The 20717-nt window shown below is 40.9% G+C and overlaps 1 protein-coding gene across 1 annotated transcript in view; it reads left to right on the forward strand.

Annotated features, from left to right (window-relative positions):
* Positions 1–20717, forward strand: part of LOC145414694 (periodic tryptophan protein 2 homolog) — a 632863-nt gene that overhangs the window by 232505 nt on the left and 379641 nt on the right. The window contains exon 9 of the mRNA XM_080284215.1: positions 14287–14364. Coding sequence (XP_080140341.1) covers positions 14287–14364 — 78 coding nt within the window. The remainder of the gene's footprint in view (positions 1–14286; positions 14365–20717) is intronic.

A 20717-nucleotide genomic window follows, 5' to 3' on the forward strand; every position in this document is an offset into this window, starting at 1 on the left:
CACTAACCCTCCACCAACCCACTTGTTGACATGTAGGGAGCACGTATGGGTTGGTTATATGATTACCACCCAGCATTGTAAATGGTTTCTTGGTTTACAGGAAACCATTTAGCTTGTCACTGAATGTAAAGCCACCTGTAAAGGAAAGAAGAGCAATAAGAAATGACAGGAAAGATGGGTGATATAGAAAGAGAGGAGGGCAGGCACAGAAAACGAATAATAAAGGCTAAAGAAGAAGTAGGCAGCACTACATCAAGTGAGTGGATGATGGTCGCCACCACCTACCACCAATGGTTTACCTAGTAAAGCCGTAATCTTGTTGGTTTACTTTATCTTAGGTGATATGTCTTAGATAGTTTCCCTGTATAGTACAATACTTAGGTCTGACAAACGTGTCAAGGGTTGCCCATAAAGGGGGGTGTTGCCCATATGTAATTTTTCCCATAAGTTTATGTATTAACAGTACACGTATTCCTAGTACGTGATGTCCTCTGCCGCCCATATAGGCGCGTACTAGGGGGATGTACTGTAATGCATTAATTTCTTGTTGCAACATGTTGATAGTTATAATCTGGGGGAAATAGCAGTCAGATAGATTATTTTCTGTTTAGGAGGGCCGATGGAGGTTAGTGAGGGATGTTAAAGTTATAGGAAGTGAGGAGTGTGTGCAGCAGCACAAACTATTGATTTGTGATATGGTGCTTAAAGAACGAATGATGAAAAAGAGGACTTATGTACCTAGGAGGAAAATGTGGAAGCTGAAAAACCAAGTAGTAAGGGATGCCTTCTATGGCGAGTTGAGGAGAGTGGTGGCTAAACAGGGAGCTGTAGACAGAGGCGGTAATGAACAGTACAGAGCCCTCAAGAACAATCTCTTGAGAGTTACTGATGTAACATGTGTTTGGACAAGAGGACCACCAAGACATAAAGTAGCTTGGTGGTGGGATGAGGGTGTAGAAGCTGCAGTTAAGGAGAAAAGAAGGCTTTTCCGGGAATGGAAGAAGGGTGGTAGCAAAGAGGAATATTTGGCTGCCAAGCGGAGGGCCAGAAGAGAGGTATACAAGGCAAAGTCTGAGTCACAGAGGCTTTTAATTGATAACCTAAATCATGGGGAAAGGAAAAATATGATATTTAGGGTGGCAAGTCAGGTGAAGAGGGATAATCGGGATATTATAGGTGAGCAGTGTATGAAGAATGATGAAGGAAGGGTAGTCGTGAACAGTGAGGATGTTAAAGATGCATGAAGAGAGTATTACTGTATAACCGGTTGTTGAATGAGGAGTCTGACTGGGACAGGGAGGGTTTGGAGCCAGCAGATCCAGTGTCTGGCCCTTGGCCTTTGATTGATGTTGCTACTGTGAGTGAGGCAATAGGCAGGATGAAGGTGGGGAAGGCAGCAGGTGTGTCTGGGTTGACTGCCAAAATGTTGAAGGCCTCAGGCGATATAGGGGTGAGGTTAGTCACTGACCTAATATATATGATTATTTATGAGTGTGTTGTCCCAGATGATTGGCTGAAGAGTGTAATTGTAGATGTGTATAAAAGGAAGGGTGATGCCCTGGAAAAAGGAAATTATAGAGATATAAAGCTTTTAGATCTGATAATTAAGGTAATGTAGAGAGTTTTAAAGGTATGATTAGAGAAAGAGTGAATATTGATGAGATGCAGTTTGGGTTTATGCCAGGTAGGGGGACCACTGATGCCATATTCATTGTTCAACAGCTTGAGGAAAAATATATCGGTAGGAAAAGGGATCTTTATTTTGTTTTTGTTGATTTGGAATAGGCCTTTGACAGAGTCCCTAGAGAGGTGGTGAAGTGGGCAATGAGAAAGCTTGGCTTGGAGGAGTGGCTGGTTAGGGTGGTTATGGCTATGTATGTGGGTGCTCACACCCAGGTAAGAGTGAATGGAATTTTGAGTGATGAGAGTTCCGTGAATGTTGGTGTGCGTCATGGGTCAGTTCTGAGTCCCATGTTGTTTATCATGGTACTTGAAGCCCTTTCATGTGACTTTAGAAACGGACTCCCGTGGGAGTTGTTGTATGCTGATGATTTGGTGTTGATTGCAGAGAGCGAAAGGGAGGCGGAGGAAAGGTTTAGGAAGTGGAGAGATGGTATGGGGTAAAAGGGCTTAAGGGTAAATGCAGATTAAACAAAAGTGATGATATCTAGGGTTGGTGGCAGTACTGTCAAAGATGAGGGAGAGTGGCCATGTGCAGTTTGCCACAAGGGCGTGGGAAGTAATTCCATCTTGTGCGGTGTTTGTGATAAATGGGTGCATAAGAGATGTAGTGGTATCAGAGGTAGACTGTGAGATAATGCTGATTTTATGTGTACAGCGTGTTGGGGAGAGCAGGTGGAGATTGTCAGACGTGAAAGGATTGAACTTGCTGGTGAATCCCTTGAGTGTGTGGAAGAGTTTTGTTATATGGGAGACATGCTGTGTGCTGGAGGCGGGGCTGGAACTAGCTCTGTGGCTAAGGTGAGAAATGGTTGGAAGAAGTTTAGGGAGCTCTTGCCTCTCCTGACATTGAGAGGACTCTCCCACGTGCTAAAGGGTCTTTGTATGCAGCATATGTTAGGAGTGTAATGCTGTATGGTAGTGATACCTGGGCAGTGAAGGAGGAGGATGTTCGTCAGCTCAGATGTACAGAAATGACAATGATTAGGTGGATGTGTAGTGCGTCCCTGCGTCCAGGGTCTGGGGTTGCTGGTTTTACGATGGAAGAGTTAAGAGGTAGGATGGGACTGGAGTGTATTGGTGTTGTGATGAGAGGTAGATTGAGATGGTTTGGACATGTGGAGAGGATGGGGGATGATAATTGGGTGAGGAAGGTGAGAAGTGTTACTATTGGGGGTAGGGTTATGAGGGGTAGACCGAGAAAGACATGGGACGAGGTCATTAAGTGTGACCTCAGGGTTAAGGGACTGAACAGGGAGGCTGCAATGGATCGTGCAGCATGGAGAGCTGCCATTAGGTGACCAAGGGCGACGCATGCAAGCATGTTGGAGCCTTTAAAAATGAAACAAAACAAAACGATAATGTTCTTCGTTTGTATTATTAGTGGGTCCAAGAGTGTTAAGCATGAAATCAGCTTGAGATGTAACTGGTAGTTAAGAATGATGGGTGGAGTTGGGGGTTGGGTAGGGGTATGGGGGATGGTCGGGTGCTGGGGTAGTGGCGGGTGAAGCTCGTTTTGTCCCCCCCTCCCCTCTTCCCTGGGTATTCCGAGGTAGGAAGGGGGCACCCCTGGGCAGATATTAGTGAGCGTGAGTGTACGTGTACTGTATCTAATACTGAATAATGTACTTTATGAAATAAAGTCCCAGGTTTTGTACTATTTCATTTGTTTGACCTCCCAGAGAATTTCTAAGAGTGACATTCGATTATCCAGAAAATTCCATATCCAGAATGGAAGAATCCCCATGCATTCTGGTTAATCGAGCTTTTACTGTACCTTCTTTTCACTTTATTTCATGCTCGTTTTCTTGCCCCGTGTGCCATTCTACATCTGTTGATAAACCATTCTTTCTTCCTTTTCATTGCTGTGGAGAATTTTGGGTCATATTTACTAACTCCTGTTTTATATGCTATCAGAAACTCATATTTCTCATGAACATTTTTTATTTAATTCTTTTTACTCCAGTCTACCCTTTGGGAAAAGAGTCTCAAGGAAGCAAAGTCTGCCCTCCCATAAATGTTGCTGTTTTCTTTGTGTTTTTCATTTCTTTCTCCTTCCCATATTCCCACCACTTCCATCCCAATAACCAGATGATCAGTTTTACCAATGGGGCATTGGTAGGTTATGTTCTTCACATCATTTGGGTGAAGTGCTTGAAAGGGTACAGCAGGGAAGAAAGGTTGCTGGTTCTTTGAAAGCAGTGATAAGAAACAGAGAAGTGAGCATGGAAGTGAAAAAGTTACTACATGACAGTATTGTGATACCAACTCTAACGTATGGAAGTGAAGCTTGGACGTTGTTGGAAGGACACAAGTCAAGAGTGAGAGCAGTGGAAATGAGTTATTTAAGAGGAGCCTGTGGAGTCACATGGAGAGATAGGCTGACGAATGAGGATATAAGGGAGCGTTGTGGTGTGGATGCGGATGTGATAGGAAGCGTTATGAGGAACACACTGAGGTGGTTTGGCCATGTGGAGAGGATGGAGGGTGAAAGACTGACGAAGAGAGTGTATGTGAGTGAGGTGGAGGAGGGAAGAGGGAGGGGGAGGCCGAGGATGAGATGGATGGATGGGGTGGAGAGGTATATGAGAGGGGGATGTGAGTTGGGAGCAGGGCAGTGAAATGGCGGGGGACAGGCGACTTGGAGGCGATTTGTTTGTGGCCACCCCAAACAGGATTGAGGCGTCTGGCAATAGATAGATAGATATAGTGAATACCAAGTCGAACCTTCATGTTCGTTGTCTCCTCTGATTCTTGTATTTTCTTTAATTACAATACTTGAGTTAACATGTTGATGAAAATAGGAAGTTATTCTGGAAAGAGGTGCGGAAATGTAGAGGTGAAAGTGGAAAGTAATGTGATGGTGTGAAGGATGTAGGTAGTAGATTATTAGTCCAAGGGGATGAAGTAAGGACCAGATGGAAAGAATATTTTGAAAGCTTGATGAATGGGAATAGAGAGAGCACTGTGGCTGTAAACATTATTGGTTTTGGGACTGCAGAGAAGGAATGCAGTGCCAGGAGACGTGACACTTGCACAGGTGAAGAGTGCTGTGAAGCGGCTGAAAAATTGGAAAGCAGTTGGGGTTGATGAGGTGTATGCAGAGATGATTAAGTGTTGAGGAGAGAGTGGAATGAAGTGCATGTTGGAGATATGTAAGAAGGCATGGATGAGTGAAATTGTGCCGGAAGAGTAGAAAAAATGATGTGATTGTACCCCTGTACAAAAATAAAGGTGAGTGAAGTGAGTGCAAGAATTACTGTGACATAAGTTGATTGAACGTGGTAGGGAAGCTTTATGGAAAAATTATTATAGAGAAAGTAAGAGAGATGTCGGAAGTCCTAGTGAGTGATGAACAGGGTGGCTTTAGGAGTTGCAGAGGATGTGTGGATCAAATATTTGCAGTGAGACAGATAGCAGAGAAGGCTTGTGAGAAGGACCATAAGGTGTTTATGGCATTCATGGATCTGGAAAAAGCATGCAACAAAGTAGACAGAGAATGATTGTGGAAAGTTTTGCGCATGCCCGGTGTAGCTGGTAAGCTGCTAGGTGCCGTCAAGAGTTTTTATGATGGTAGTGAAGCATGTTTAACGGTTACTGGGCAACTAAGTGAATGGTTCACGATCATTGTGCATGTGCAACAAGGTCGTGTGATGTCCCCATGTTGTTCAGTATATATATATATGGATGAGATGATGAGTGAAGTAAAAACATGAGAAATGGAGAGAGGGACGGTGTTGGTCATGAATGGTGATGGATGGAATATCTCAAATTTGTTGTATGCGGATGATGCAGTACTGCTTGCAAATACCGGACAAGAACTTGGTAGGCTAGTGCAGAGTTTTGCTGATGTCTGTGAGCATCATGCCTTGAGAGAAATTGTTGAAAAGAGTAAAGTGATGGTTATTGAGAGAGAAGGTGACTCCCAGTGCAATGGTACAGTGAATGGAGCAAGGCTGGAATTGGTGGGAGAGTTCAAATACCTGGGTACATTGATAGAAAAGAGAGGAAAATGTGCAAAAGAAGTTGAAAGTAGAGTGACACAAGGAAGAAGAGTAGCTGTTGCAATGAAAGCCTTGATAAGAAACAGAGGCTTGAGTGTTGCAGCTGCACGAGGGTTACATGAAGGAGTGTTAGTGCCAGCATATGGATGAGAGACTATGGTGTTGCATGAAAATGAAAAGATTAAGAGCAGTGGAGATGGGACTGCTGAGGAATGTATGAGGAGCACAGAGGGTGGATGGGATACTAAATAATGTGATTTGTGAAAGATGTGGAGTGAGGAAGTTGGTGAACCCAGAATCGAAGAAAGTGTACTGAGATCGTATGGTCATGTGGAAAGATTGGATAACAATAGAGTGATGAAAAAGGTATATCTGAGTGAATTTGCAGGAGGGAGGAGCCAAGGTAGGCCAAGGAGAGGGTGGAGAGATATGGCGGCTGAGTGTGTGAGGAAGAGAGGTTTAGAAGTCGGTGAGGCTAGGGAACTGACAAGAGATTGAGCTGTCTGGATAAATGTTGTGAGGAAATGTGCATGATTAGGGATTTGGCACCCCTTTTTAGCGTGGCAGCTTCCAGATTGACTCTGTCAGATACGTTTATGTGATGCTACAAAATGTGGTGAATGTTTTTGGCTTATCTGATAGAGCCAGGATTCCAGGGGCTTGAATGATGAGTGAATGGAAGCATGGCCCAATGGACTGGAGAAATTTTGGCTGTCTGGACATTGCTACTCCTCACCCTGTCCTAGGGTGGGAAAGGAGGTCCGGATGATGATGATGGTGATGATGAACATGTTTTCCATCTCCAGTTCCATCAGTTTTTTTCCCCCATCCATACTTTCCCAGTGAACTTCTGTATAGCTAAAATCCTCCATGATTAGTATTCTGTTTCTTTGTTCAATTAACATCTTTAGCTTTAAAATGGATTCTCCTATTAACTCTTCATAAACTTCTTATATCCATGCCCTTGTCAAAGGGGGGCATATGAAATATTATTACATTTATTTATTTATTTTTTTTATATATAACAGTCCTTTATTTCCATTCCCAAAAGTTCAGCGGTGGTATTTTCAGTTTCTAGTTTTATTGTTCTTAAGTCAGTACAGTTTTTTCTATAACAGTCCTTTATTTCCATTCCCAAAAGTTCAGCTGTGGTATTTTCAATTTCTAGTTTTTTTGTTCTTAAGTCAGTATGGGTTAGAATTATTACACCTCCTCCAAGCTTGCTTTGTCTATCCTTCCTCCAAATATTATAATTTTTCCATCCAGATAATTTTGTAACATCATCACAGGGCAATTTAGTCTCCGCCAAGCAAACAGTTTCAGGTTTCTTTTCATTTATATAGTCTCCAATTTCCTCTTTCATAGATAATAATCCATCTACATTACTATACATGATTTACAGATTTACTGCCCCAGTTTTATCTTTACCTATTCTTCTCTTTTCAGCTTTACTGCCCCAGTTTTATCTTTATTCATTCTTCTCTTTTTCATATTCACAACCATCCCCCTTGTTTCTTTCTAGTTCCTCACACACCACTTCCTTACTTTCATAGCCATCACTCTCCCAAAAAAATTTTATGTTCTTCCTCTGTCCTGTAATTATTTTTGGTCATTTTTTTTTCCTTTATTTGTTCCTTCAAAGATTTCAAAACTTCTCTTTCTTGTTCATTCAAATCTTTTCTTTATTATAATATTTTCCATCCCTGCCTTTTTACTTAGTTTCCAGGTCACTTTAAGTATGTCATTTACTACACTTTCTGATGACAACTTAACTCTCATTGGTCTTGCATCCCCTTTCTTATGCTGCCCTATCCACCTTACTTCCTCAGTTTCTTGTGACTACATGCTTCTGTCTGAATCATCTTGTCCAATATTTTTCTCACTTGATTCAAGTCCCTTTGATCACTAATCTTTTCTTCCTCCTCTATCTATCTATCTATTGCCAGATGCCATAATCCCGTAAGGGGTGGTCATTTGACTTTGAGGTATTGGTTTTACGGGGAGGGGCACTAACCCTCCACCAACCCACTTGTTGACACGTAGGGAGCACGTATGGGTTGGTTCCATTTCCAGATATTACCACACATCTTTTCCTTTCCACAGTTTCTCTTACCATCTTCTCTTTCTTGTTCAATGTTTTCACTACATTTTCTTCCATTTTTTCTTGTACATTTCCTTTTCTTCCTGAAAGATTTCCCTTAAGCTGACCACTTCTTTCTGTTCATCCTCCACATGTACCCATTTTACCTTTTGCTTTTCTGTCACACTACTCACCTTCTTCATTTTATTACTGCTTTCTTCTGATTTTCTCCTTATTCAATATTTTTTCATTTCAAATTCTTGACCTCCTGTTTTGTCATTTCATTGGCCTGTATCAGACTCTGTTTAGTGTTTTCGGTCATTTCAGGCATATTTCTTGATACTTGATCCTCCACTTTCATTTCTAGTACGCTAATTTTCATAATCAACGTTTTAAATAAATCCATCACACTTGCTTCTCTGTTAGATCCTGGAAATTTAGATCCCTCAATGTTTACGTTGTCGGCTATGTTTGATGGTTATACAGAAAGCTGTTACCGAGATTCCTTTGAACATACATGTAAACACAAATATTTACTGACAATGGCTCATTACATTTTGACAGACAGTATTAACAAACAGTACTTTAAACTTTGGAGAATACTACAGGAGACAGGTCAAACATAATACCTTAAAACTAATCAAGGTTTGCAGAGGTGATTGAGACATGTCTGTTTACTGTGGCATCATCCATGTATGTGTGTGTTTACTTAGTCATATTTACCTAATTGTGATATACAGGCAATGAGCTACACTCGTGGGGTCCCTTCTGTGTTTCTTGATAAGTCAGGTTTTGCTTTGAACTCATTTAAGTTTTTAGACTGGACAGTCTCTTTGTCCAGACTGTTCCACAGGTCTGTGTATCTATATGGGAAACTATATTTCTTGATATCCCTCAAGCAACTTGGCTTTTTCAGTTTCATTCCATGTCCTCATGTTACTCTTCCATCCCATACAAACAGATCTTCTCTGTCAGTTTTTTCTACTCTCTTCCTGCCCCTCTCTGTCCTTTCTTCTAAGAAAGACAAGTGTAGTGTATCCAGCCTTTCCCAGTACAACATCTGCTAGGCTGGGGGCCATCTTGGTTCCTGTTCTTTGTATTCCCTCAAGCTTGTTTATGTCTTTCTTTTTATAAGGGGACCACACTACTGCCGCATATCCCAGCCTGGGCGGTTAATAGCCACTTGATTTTTTCATCATCTCATCCATGTACAGTAATGGAATGCTACTCTTATGTTAGTCAAGAGATTATATGTCTCTCTCTCTTGTTAATGTGTTTTTCAGGTGACAAATTATCCTGGACCAGCACTCCCAAGTCATTTTCTTCGCTCACTTTTGTGATTGGTTCATTACCCATCAAATAATTCAGTGATGGTCTCTTGGTACTTTTACCCATTTCCAGTATTTTACCTTTTTTGCATTGAATTTCATTTCCCACATCCAGCTCCAGTCATGAATTCTGTCCAGTTGCAGCATTTTACAGTCTTCTTCAACATGTACTCTCCTCGTGATCTTTGCATCATCAGCAAACAGTCCTGCATAACTGTTCATTCCATCTACCATATCGTTTACTTAACTCAGGAACATTACTGGCGCTAACACCGAGGCCTGTGGGACTCCATTTGTTACTTCCGTCCATCCTGACATCCTGTCTTTTGTAACTGTCCTCATTTGTCTGTCTCTCAAGAAGTATCACATTCACTCCAAGAAGTTCCCCTTCAGTCCTCTTATGTGTTCCAGTTTCCACATTAGTCACTTGTGGGGTACCTTGTCTAAGGCTTTATCCAAAACTTCAATACACACGATCCACCCAAGTATCTCTCACCTGTAGCACATCAACTGCCCGTGGAAACTCACAACCTTCCACTTTTGAGTCCAAACTGACTTTCTGCCAAAATGCCCATCTCCTCCAGATATTTTATCCATTTGTCTTTCAGGATTCTCTCACACAATTTTGCGACCATACTGGTCAGGGACACTGGTCTATTGTTCAAGGGTTCTTCCTTGTACCTTCCCTTATAAATTGGTACCACACTGACCCTTTCCCATTCCCGAGGCTATTTTCCTTCCTCCAGAGATCACACAATTAAACTGTGAATCTTATCTGCCAGTTGTTATCTGCATTCCTTTAGTATACAGTTAGGGATCCCCTCTGGTTCTGGAACACTCCTGACATCTTGAGTTGTGTTCTTACCTAATTGTATCTTCACTGGAATGAGTCAAGCTTGTGCTGTCCCGTGTCTTAAACCATATTTATCGTACATATCCTTAAATTTGTGAATTGTTTTGGCATACACTATTTCATTTGGTAGTGCATTCCACTGATCAATTGCTCTATTTGGGAAACTAAATTTCCTTATGTCTGTATCACCTCTCTTTTTATGCAGTTTTTTGCAGTGTCCTCTTGCTGATGCTTCCCCATATGTTAAGTAATCATTTATGTCTATTTTCTCCTTCCCTGATATGATTTATATAGCATAATCATGTCACCTCTTTTCCTTCTCTCCTGTAGTGTTGGTAGATTCAGTTTATTTAGTCTTTCTTCATAGCTTAGATCCCTTAAGCTTGGTACCCATCTTGTAGCGGCCCTTTGAACTTTTTCAATCTTGTCTATGTGTTTTTTGAGATGAGGACTCCAGACTACTGATGCATACTCCAGGGTTGGTCTGCTGAATGATGTTATTATCTTTCTTAACATGTCTTCATTTATGTATGTAAACGCTATTCTCATATTGGCAAGCAGTGTATACATGTTCCGTATCTTCTCACTGATGTGGTCAGCCAGAGATAGTCTGTTATTGACAATCACACGTAGGTCCTTCTCTCTTTCTGGTATGTGTAGGGTTTTATTTCCTAATGTATAATCCCAATCAGGTCTTTTTCCACTTTTACCAAACTTGATTACATGACACTTGTCCACATTGAATTCCATTTGCCATGTATTACTCCATTCATAAAGTTTATTTAATTCTTCTTGTAGCTCTTTACAAGAGTTTGTGTTAGTAATTCTTCTTTGTATTTTTGCATCATCTGCAAACATATTTAGATAGCTTTCATTTCCAATGTTACTGTCTGTATCATTTATATACACTAAAAACATGATTGGTGCCAGCACTGAGCCCTGTGGTACTCCACTAGTCACTTCTTTCCATAATGAGTAATTTCCCCTTAGTACTGTTCTCATTTTTCTTTTCATGAGAAAATCTTGCATCCAACAATACAGTTTGCCTCGAATTCCTCCTTGATAGTACAGTTTCCATAAAAGTCTTTGGTGTGGTACTGTGTCATATGCTTTCTTGAGATCTAAATAGATACTGTCCACCCATCCTTCTCTTTCCTGTAATGTGTCTGTTACTCTGTCATAGTAGCTCAACAGATTAGTAACACATGATTTTCCTTTTCTGAAACCAAACTGTCTTTCTGTTACCATACTGTGTTCTTCTAGATGATTTACCCAAGCTTTTCTTATAAGCTTTTCTAATACCTTGCTTACAACACTGGTTAGTGATACTGGTTGGTAGTTAAGTGGATTTTGTCTATTCCCTTTGTTGAATAAGGGAACAATGTTTGCTTTCTTCCAAATATCAGGTAGTTTACCTTGACTCAAGGATTTCTTGAAAATTAAAAATAATGGTTTACTTAACTCCTTTGAACATTCACATAGCACCTAACATGAAATTTCATCAGGACCATTTGCTTTTCCTTTGTCTAGTTTACTTAGCTCCTCCTGTATTTCTTTTTCTGATGTTTGTATACCAGGTAGTATGTGTGGGCATGCATGTTCCACATAATCCCTCTCAAAATTTTTTTCCTCGGCAAAAACTAATTGGAAATTCTTGTTTAGTGCTTCACAAATATCTTTCTCTTGTGTATAAGTGATTCCATCGTCTGTAATGGATTGTATTTTATCTTTTACTTTGGTTTTCTTCTGATGTAGCTGTAAAATAGCTTTGGTTGATCACTACTTTTATTTATGATATCCTCCTCAAACTGTTTTTGGGTTTCCCTCCTTATTCTTGTATAACCGTTTCTTGCCTGTTTGTAATTATTATATGCCCTTTCACTATTGTGTCTTCTGTATCTATTCCACAACAAATCTCTTTTTTTCTTTTGATTTTTTACATTCTGTATTGAACCATTTCTTTATTTTCTTATCTGCTTCTTTGTGCTGTGGGATGTACTTCTGGACTCCTATTTCATAAAGTTCACAGAATTTTTCATATACAGTATAGCATTTAAATCTTTTCCTCTAACCTCCTTTTCCCAAGCAATTTCTAAGAAGTACTTCTTTAGGTCATGATACTTTCCCTTTTTATAGTTTAGGCTCTTTTTGTAACTTTCATTTCTGTTATCTATGTCATATGCTATCCTGAAATTGCAATTTAGTACTGCATGGTCGCTTTTGCCGAATGGAGGGTGATATATTAAATTGTCAACATCGTTTTCTTTGCCTAGTAAATATGAGATCTAGCATTGAGGGCACATCGAGTCCTCTTTTTTCTGGTGCTTTCCCTTACATATTGCGTTAGAAAAAACTTTTGCACAAGATCCAGGAGCTTTTGGTCCCAACATCTTTCTTGGCTTATATCTAGAGTATTCCAATTTATATTTGTATTAAAATCTCCAGTTAGTATAATTCTTTTTTATTTCTCTTCCATTTTATGTAGTAATACTCTTAAACTCTGAATTGTACTTTCCGCCAGGTCCTCATATTCGTCTCTTTCCCATGTGTTTGATCTGGGTGGCATGTACAAATTGGTAACAATTACTTTCCCTTCAGATGTATTTATCTCTACTGCAATCAGTTCTACTTGTGAGGGTATATCTAATTCTATTTCTTTGACTTTTAGATTTTTCTTAGTTAATATTATAATTCCTCCTCCTTTTTTTAAGTTCCTATCTCTTCTCCATATATTGTATTCCTCTAAGTTTAGTATGTCATTCAATATCCTTGGTGTTAATTTTGTTTCAGTTAGGCATATTATATGTGGTTCATTTTCTCTGACATAATCATTCATCTCTAATAATTTAGATACCATTCCATCCACATTTGAGTACATCAACTTAATTATCTTGTTTATATACTTATCATGATTTGGTTCTACTATCTTCCTCCTTTTTATTCCCTCCTGTTTATGTACCACTTTCGTACCTGCAATCCAATTACTTTGTAAAAAAATGTATTCTTCTCCTCCTCTTATCTTCCCTCATTTTTTGTTTTTCCCTCCTCCCTCTTCTCTTTCAGTAATTCCAGTTCCTCTTGTGTTAGGCATCTTTTTATCCATACATTTTTGAACTCCTCTTTTTCCATAATTTTCTTTGCATTTTTTAGTATCTCCTCCACGGTGTTTACACTCTGGAAGGTTACCTTTAGGGGTCTTGACTTGCTTTTCTCGTATTTCCCTAACTTTTTGTGTTCCTCTATATCTTTACTACAGATTTCCTCTGATACTTCTTTCAGTATGCTCATTACATTTGCCATCTCCTTTTTATCTCTTGTGATCTTGTTTTTTACTTTTTCCTCTTCTATACCAGTGATTACTATAGATTTGTTAATATCTTCTGAATCTCTGACTAACTTAGGATTGTTTTGGATTATTCTTTTCACTTCCTTTTTAATGCTTTTTTCTTCCACCCTTGTTTCCAAGTCTTTCTTTACTTCCACCATTTCAGCGTAAGTGGTTTGCACATCATTCTTGTAGCTTTGCAAAGCTTCATTCACCTGTGTTATCTTCTCCTCAGTATCACTGCTTTGATCTATCATAATGCTTACTTGCCTTAATTGTCTCTGTATCATTTTTTAACTCTTCCATAATACTCTCGTGGTTGAATACTGTACTTGCCATTTCATTAATTTTCCTCCTAAGTGTACCCACTTCAATTGTTAGCTCATTTATGGTTGTGTCTTTCTTGTTGACTTCCTTTCCAAATTTTTCTATTTCTTCCTTTTGCAAGTGCATCTGTTTCTTAGTTTCATCAATCTCATTTTGAAAAGCCGTCTCTAACCTATGTACTCTTTCAACCAGTTTGTTGTGAGTCTCCATTTCAACCAGTTCTTGGTAGAAATCATCATCCTGCTTTCTACCTTTATCCCTTTTCTTTTCCAAATTTGCTTTACTAAAGTATGTTGTCATTTTGCGTACTAAAAGCGCATATAGTACTTATATTCCCTGGGGCAGATTGTAGACTAAACAACGATCAGCTGATTGTGCGCATTCTTGTGCTGCTTGTTTACTTTTCTGTTTGACCAAGTCTTACTTAAAATTTCTTCTTCTTTTTTTTATATTAAAACAACCTTTTAGTCTAACCTTGTACAGTGCTTGACTCATATAAAGATATTTATTTAGGTAATGCCGCTGGCCAAGTTGGCCAGGTATAGAGCGGTGTCGATGATGCATCTGCTCTCTCTCGGTGCCTCGGTGTGTGTGTGTGTGTGTGTGTGTGTGTGTGTGTGTGTGCGTGTGTGTATGTGTGTGTGTGTGTGTGTGTGATTAGATGATAAGTAAATTTTTCTCTTTTGCAGGGTCATTTCAACAACATGAGAGTTGTGATCTTCTCACCAGATGGACAGAACCTCGCAACTGGTGGAGAAGATGGCAAGGTGCGTCTTTATTTTCAAGTCAATTGGTACTATGGAATGTACTTATGGTACTGATTTTTTTTCATTCTTTCTTATATAGTCCTTTTGCCCATGCATCCTTTTTTCAGAATCAGAACCTTCTTGTTTCCTGTGACTCCCCTCTCCCTCTTACACACAAACAGTCAGCATAAATTTGTCATCCAGCTTCCATACATGAAGTATAAAGAAAAATAAATAAATAAATAAAATACTGATTCATATGTTGGAACACAAAGTATCAACCTTTCGTCATCATCATTGTCGTCATTGTAGTCTCACACACAAGAAGTTATCACTTAGTATCGCATAACTCACCATTTTTTATGCACATGAACTGTTATTTGGCAGTAGCAGTGGTTTTACGATGCCCTTCTTGCAGAAAATGGAATGAAAGACAGGCGGTCACAGTGAATAAATACTGGGTGGCCAACTTGACTCATTCAGGTAGGTGGGAGGCATAGTCATCAGCTGACTGGGAGGCCGTCTGTGCATGGAAGACACTATTTCTAAGTCACAAGTTTCAGTATTGAACTCAGAAAAGTTATCATTTAACAGTTTCGCACACTGCACTATTTGTTACGCTCTTGTACTGCTATTTGGCGATAGCAATGGTGTTTCAGTATCCTTTCATTCACAAAATGGAGGGAAAGAGAGACGATCACAGAGAATGTAAGCAGTGGGTGGCTGTCTTGGCTCAGTCAGTAGACAGAGGCATCATTGTTGCAAATTCGTGACCATTTTGCCATCATTATTCCAAAAATTGGTGTACTTTTTTTGTTCATTGTTATAATGATATACGGTATCACATAGCAAATGAACGTATAACAACACCTGACTGTTATAGCGGATAACAGATTTAATGGATGTCACAAACTCCACTGAACTTTTGTTGGCTATGACGAACAGTGTCAGTTAAATGGGGTAAAATGGGTTGCAAAACATGTGTTTCCTACCCATTTTACTCCAGCTATGCCTGAAAATACTCTCTCCCCATTGTAATTTCTGAGTTATCCAAGGGGTGGTTGGGGTTGATTGCTCATGTAATGCCACTCAGGGATGAGTGAGGCTGGTCACTCTCATCTTAAATGTCGGGACCAACTGCCTAGCCCCAGGCTCCTACACTCCTCATGGGGCAATGTAGGATTGGATGATGGATGGATGGATGTAATAACAGACTACAGTACAGTAAGACTGTATTAGACATGAAGAAGTCATATGACAAGGATGTGAAGTAAGCTGCAGAAGGTCAAAATTATGGGCCAAGTTAGCAAAAAATGGGTATAGTTTGCATTTCTAGTGCAGTGCTCCTTTAACATCCACAGGGGTCAGGTAACAGAGATACCCATGTATGTTAAAAATCTGTGGATATCTGCTGCCCCCCTGAAAAACACCCCTGGACCCCCCTTAGCCCTTTGGCTACAGCAGCTGTGATGATATGCACTGACTGCTCATTGTGGAGAAATAAGAAAAAAATTGTGTGTTGTCAACTCGTGTTTTAACCCAGTTATCGTTAATCTTGAGAGCTAAAATTTTCGCAGATAAACGTCAATCTTTCTACTGTTGTTTGCAACAAACTACATGTCTGTAGGCGCTCCAAGCACTGAAAATGATTTGAGAGAATACAAGGTGTGTTTTGACTGTCTGTCGCAGGAAATATCCCAGGGAGGTGGAAATTTCCATCAAACCACAAGATTTTTTTCCATAAAGAACAAGGGTACAGTTACCTCATTACAGTAATTGCAATAATAATAAAAATAGAACACTTCTAGGCAGTCTCCTATGATTTTGTTATGATATGCCAGTGTTTACATTAGACTTTAGCGAAACAGTAACGATGTGAAGAAAATCATTACAAACTTTATCAAACCTCATGAATGACATTTATTACCACTTACTTTTATAAAGCTTATTGATATAATGTCATGAATCATTTCATAGCACTGCTGCACAGTTTGCAACCACAAAAATGTTCGTTGGCTAATGCACTTAGCATCATGACTTCTCTGATTACCGCAAAAATATCACTAAACCATTTGTAATATATCACAGTAATTCACAATGTAATATAAAATAACACTTTCAGCCACTCTCGTATGATTTCAGTGCGATTTGAGTGCGTATTGCTTTGTATTATTTATGAGAGAGAGAAAGGGGGGAGGGCAGCAAACTGGTTTAGACCAGCTCATTGAGGGTATGTGTAATAATAATAATAATAATTATAATCTGGCCTTTTGTTTCTCAAAAGCGCCAGTTCTTCCTTTTGGGAATTCACTAGCGCTCGACACACATACATTATTTTTACAGTTACAAGAATTGTGACATTTCTTGTATATAATACAAGCTACATCGTATATACATGAAAGTGGCAAAAATTAAACCCTATAATCATCCGTCATAGTACCTCTCTCCAGGTCATAGCATTTTGAAAAAAGAAAGGCTTTCAGCTGTCTCTTAACCCCTACACCGCGGGCATGTTTACCAATGTTTTGCGTGTGCCGCGGGGTTATTTGGGCTCTGACAGACTCTCAAAAAATATTTGTCAAAAATCAGTTATTAGTCCTAGAATATTAAAATTACATATGCTTATGGCACATACCTTCAGCTTTCTCCTGGAATGTTTGTTGAGACTTCGTCGGTTACTGTAGGACTTGTGGAGACCTCTGAAGTTGGGTAACAAAGTCTCCACTTTACACTTCCCGACAACCCGTAATATGATTACTACAGCCAGATATTAACACTATAAACACTACTCTATGATTTTCAAGTAGTTTGGGATCCATACTCCAAAAAAAAAACCCACTGTGAAAGCAATAAAAATTACGAGCGCGTCTGACCGTCGCACTTGCGCTAGTTCGCTCCTGGTACTCTGTCATTTATTATTCATAAAACCCCTCACACTTTATATTTCTGTAACTGTATAACACTTATATATATCTACAGTCTTTATCCATAAGTTTCCTTCAGTAGTATTAGTTTATTGTCACTGTAGGGATTCAATTTCTTTCAGTAAAATACGTAGCATTCACTTTCTCGTCCTTTATACAGTAAGTACTCCAATATCCGGAGTAATAGAGCCATCGGTAGGTTCGGTTATTGGTTTCATCCGGATATTGTGCCCCCGCTTATGGACTTGTACTTATGGACCCTAACTCAGAGAAACACCTATACAACTCCCTCTGGACATGCATAGCACCTATTTAACACCCAAATCACACCAATAAGGCACATAAATGACTGAAATAAATGCAAAAGAAACATAAAATGAGGGTTTAGAAGTATGTTCATACATTAATAAACATTCTGGTACTTATGGACCCTAACCTAGCCTAACTCTGAAAAACACATTCCTACTGCACATGCATGAGGTAAGTATAGTATTGAAAAAAGTACAGTATGAAACATTCTGGTAAGTATAGTATGGAAAAAAGTACAGTATGAAACATTCTGGCTACTTACAGCAAGTCCCTGGCCACCTTGATGAATAACCGCCTCCTCTCGGACTCTGACAGTAAGAACGATTTCCTGAAGCACTTGCAGTACACTCTTCCTGAAGTCTTGCACTGAACTTAGTCAATAACACACAGAAGTCCGTTCTCTTCACAGTGTTCACTTTAGTCCAAATAATGTTCCATTTTAATTTAGTGTTGCACATTAACTTTTCCCAAGTTTTTTTTATTTTCCGAAGCCAAAACAAAGAAGGTTAGTTACGTTAAATTTTGTTTCCAATGAGTCTTTTCTTTCATTTCGAAAACCTTAACACAACACACCGTTTTTTTCACTGCACAACACTCAAAATTCCCGTGTGGTCTAGTGGAGAAGTTCTTGCTGCTTATTCACTGTCAGAGTCCGAGAGTATCACTGGCAGGCGACCAAGGGGTGCATCGCTGGGTCGTGGTGATGGCGTACCGACTGCAGAAGACTCTGACGAAAGCCGCAAACTCACATCGAGCGGTGACTCCACTGTAGCTGATGTGCTGGGCTGTGGCTCGGAGCATGAGGGCCTGTCTTGGGGAGGCAACGAAGTGGAGCCAGGGCTTGGCACAGCGGGGGTCACGGGCCTGAAAAAACTGTCAATCGTTGACTGACGCAAGGACCGACGATTCTGGCGATTGATGATGCGCTGCTTGAAAGCACGCACTTCCTCCACGAGTCCCAAGGGCCCCATCTCCCTGTCGCAGTCCGGGTGTTCCAGGCAGTCTAGGACGAACTCTAGATGTTCCCGGAGTGCGCTCAGCTTGGGGATGGCTGGAGTAGTGTCCTGCTGAGAGGAGTCCGCATCATCGTCGCCTTCATCGTCGGAATCTTCAAATTCGGGACTGACACCAGCAACCGAAGACGCGATCTCGATATCAGACAACGTCTGATACCCAGGATCGCCCTCGTCGTCGTCCAACCACTCACGTACATCGTCCACATCAACAACGTCGCCGTGTGTATGTAGCCGTGTGTGGAAGTCATCCACGTCAAAGCCCAGAAAATCGTACGTCACATCTGTTCCAAGAAGCAGACGAGACCAACCATTTTCAAGAGTTTTCACAGGGACTTCCTTCCATGCACTAGCCCAGTTGTACAGCACAGACTTGATGTTGTAGCGGCGAAGGTTTTCCAAAGTCCGCTTGCCTCGAGTGTCACGTCCTTCCCTGCGCTCGTCCTCGTCCTCGAGGACAACCATCACCTCGTCCAGGAACTTCCGACGGTACAGGCGCTTTGTTGCCACGATCACTCCTTGGTCCATGGGTTGAATGAGAGCAGTCGTATTAGGTGGCAGAAACGTGCACCTAATACGGCCATTCTCAGCAACCAAGTCCTTATCGCACGGGTGGGCAGGTGCATTGTCGAGGAGAAGGAGAGCCTTTACCTGGTCGCGAGGAATTCCCAGTGTCTTCGTCTGGTACTGGATGACCTCCTTGACAAAGTGACGGTGAAACCAGTCTTTGAAAATCACAGCTGTGAACCATGCTTTCAAAGAATGGTACCATACGACAGGAAGGACATCCATCACCCCACGAAGGCACCGAGGCTGCTTTGCACGGCCAACAACAACGGGCTTAAGCCGGTGCATGCCGTTAGCACTGGCACAACACAAAGCAGATATCCGTTCCTTAGAAAGCTTGCGGCCAGGTACACGCTTCTCCGTCTCCTCGGCTGGAGTGTTCGTTGGCAGCGAGTGATAAAATAGGCCAGTTTTGTCTGCGTTATAGACTTGACTGAGAGTGAGGCCCTCCCTGTCGATCAAGCCTTTCACCTTGTGCCGAAACTCGTCAACTCCATCCTCGTTAGCGTCCAATGCTTCGCCATGTGCTTTACGGTTAGTAAGGCCATGTCGCAACTTGAACGCGAAGAGCCAACCCTCGGATGCCTTGAAGTCTAGGGCGTCGTGAAGCCTTGCAAACTTCTCAGCAGCAGCCTACAGCGTCGTTCCACGTACCATTACACCAGCTGCACGTTTCTGTCGGTACCAAATCAACGTGGATCAGTCGATTTCTGCAAACTTGGGGGTAAACATAACCTTCCTTTCCACGTTGCGTTTGCTTCTCGACGAGAAGTCAGCCGTGTACTGCATGAGTTTGTCTCGGGAACGTTTGATATCGAACAAAGTCGACCGGGCCAGGTTATACTCGCAGAGAATGCGGGAAGAAGACCAACCCGCATCAACTTTCTCCAATAACTCCCTCTTCTTTTCCAGAGTCAACACCACTCTCTTCCTTTTCTCAGGTGGCGGGGCCATCATCACACACACTAAAAGGAGGGCTGAGAGCAGCAGGAGGCCTTGCAGCAAGTACGGCACCACCACAAAAGCGAGCACGTGGGCAGCCATTGCGAAGAGCGTAGGTCCAGTCGCGGTGAGAGACATGCGGGAAGTGGGGAGGATGCAGCGGCGCTCTATCGGACGTCGGAGGAATGACGAACCAAAACAATGCTCTCCCGCGGCGCGCGGCAAGTTCAAATTACGGACGGCAAAAAATCAATTTATTTTTTTATTTTTTTGGGTTTTCAGACCATTTTGGGAATGTTGGATCCCAGGACGATAAGGTCCGGGTAGTGGGGATGTTCGGTTATTGGGCGTCCGGATATTAGAGTGATTACTGTACTAGCATTGAGAGTGAATGTCACTTTCATCTTCACTCTCATAACTCATAGTATTCAGACATGCTGGAGTGAAACTTTCACTTTCATTACTCTTAGGGTATATACTCGTATTCTTATAATACTACTCATTTACATTTCTATTTACGTTCTCTATTTTATTTACATTATTTACATTTCTATTTTATTTACACTGTGTTATGCACTCTCACTTGAAGTAATTTATAAAACTATTTTCCACTGTTCAC

The sequence above is a fragment of the Coenobita brevimanus genome, chromosome 100, assembly GCF_032717465.1.
Source record: "Coenobita brevimanus isolate Jiangsu-jjx chromosome 100, ASM3271746v2, whole genome shotgun sequence".
Classification (NCBI taxonomy): Eukaryota; Metazoa; Arthropoda; class Malacostraca; order Decapoda; family Coenobitidae; genus Coenobita; species Coenobita brevimanus.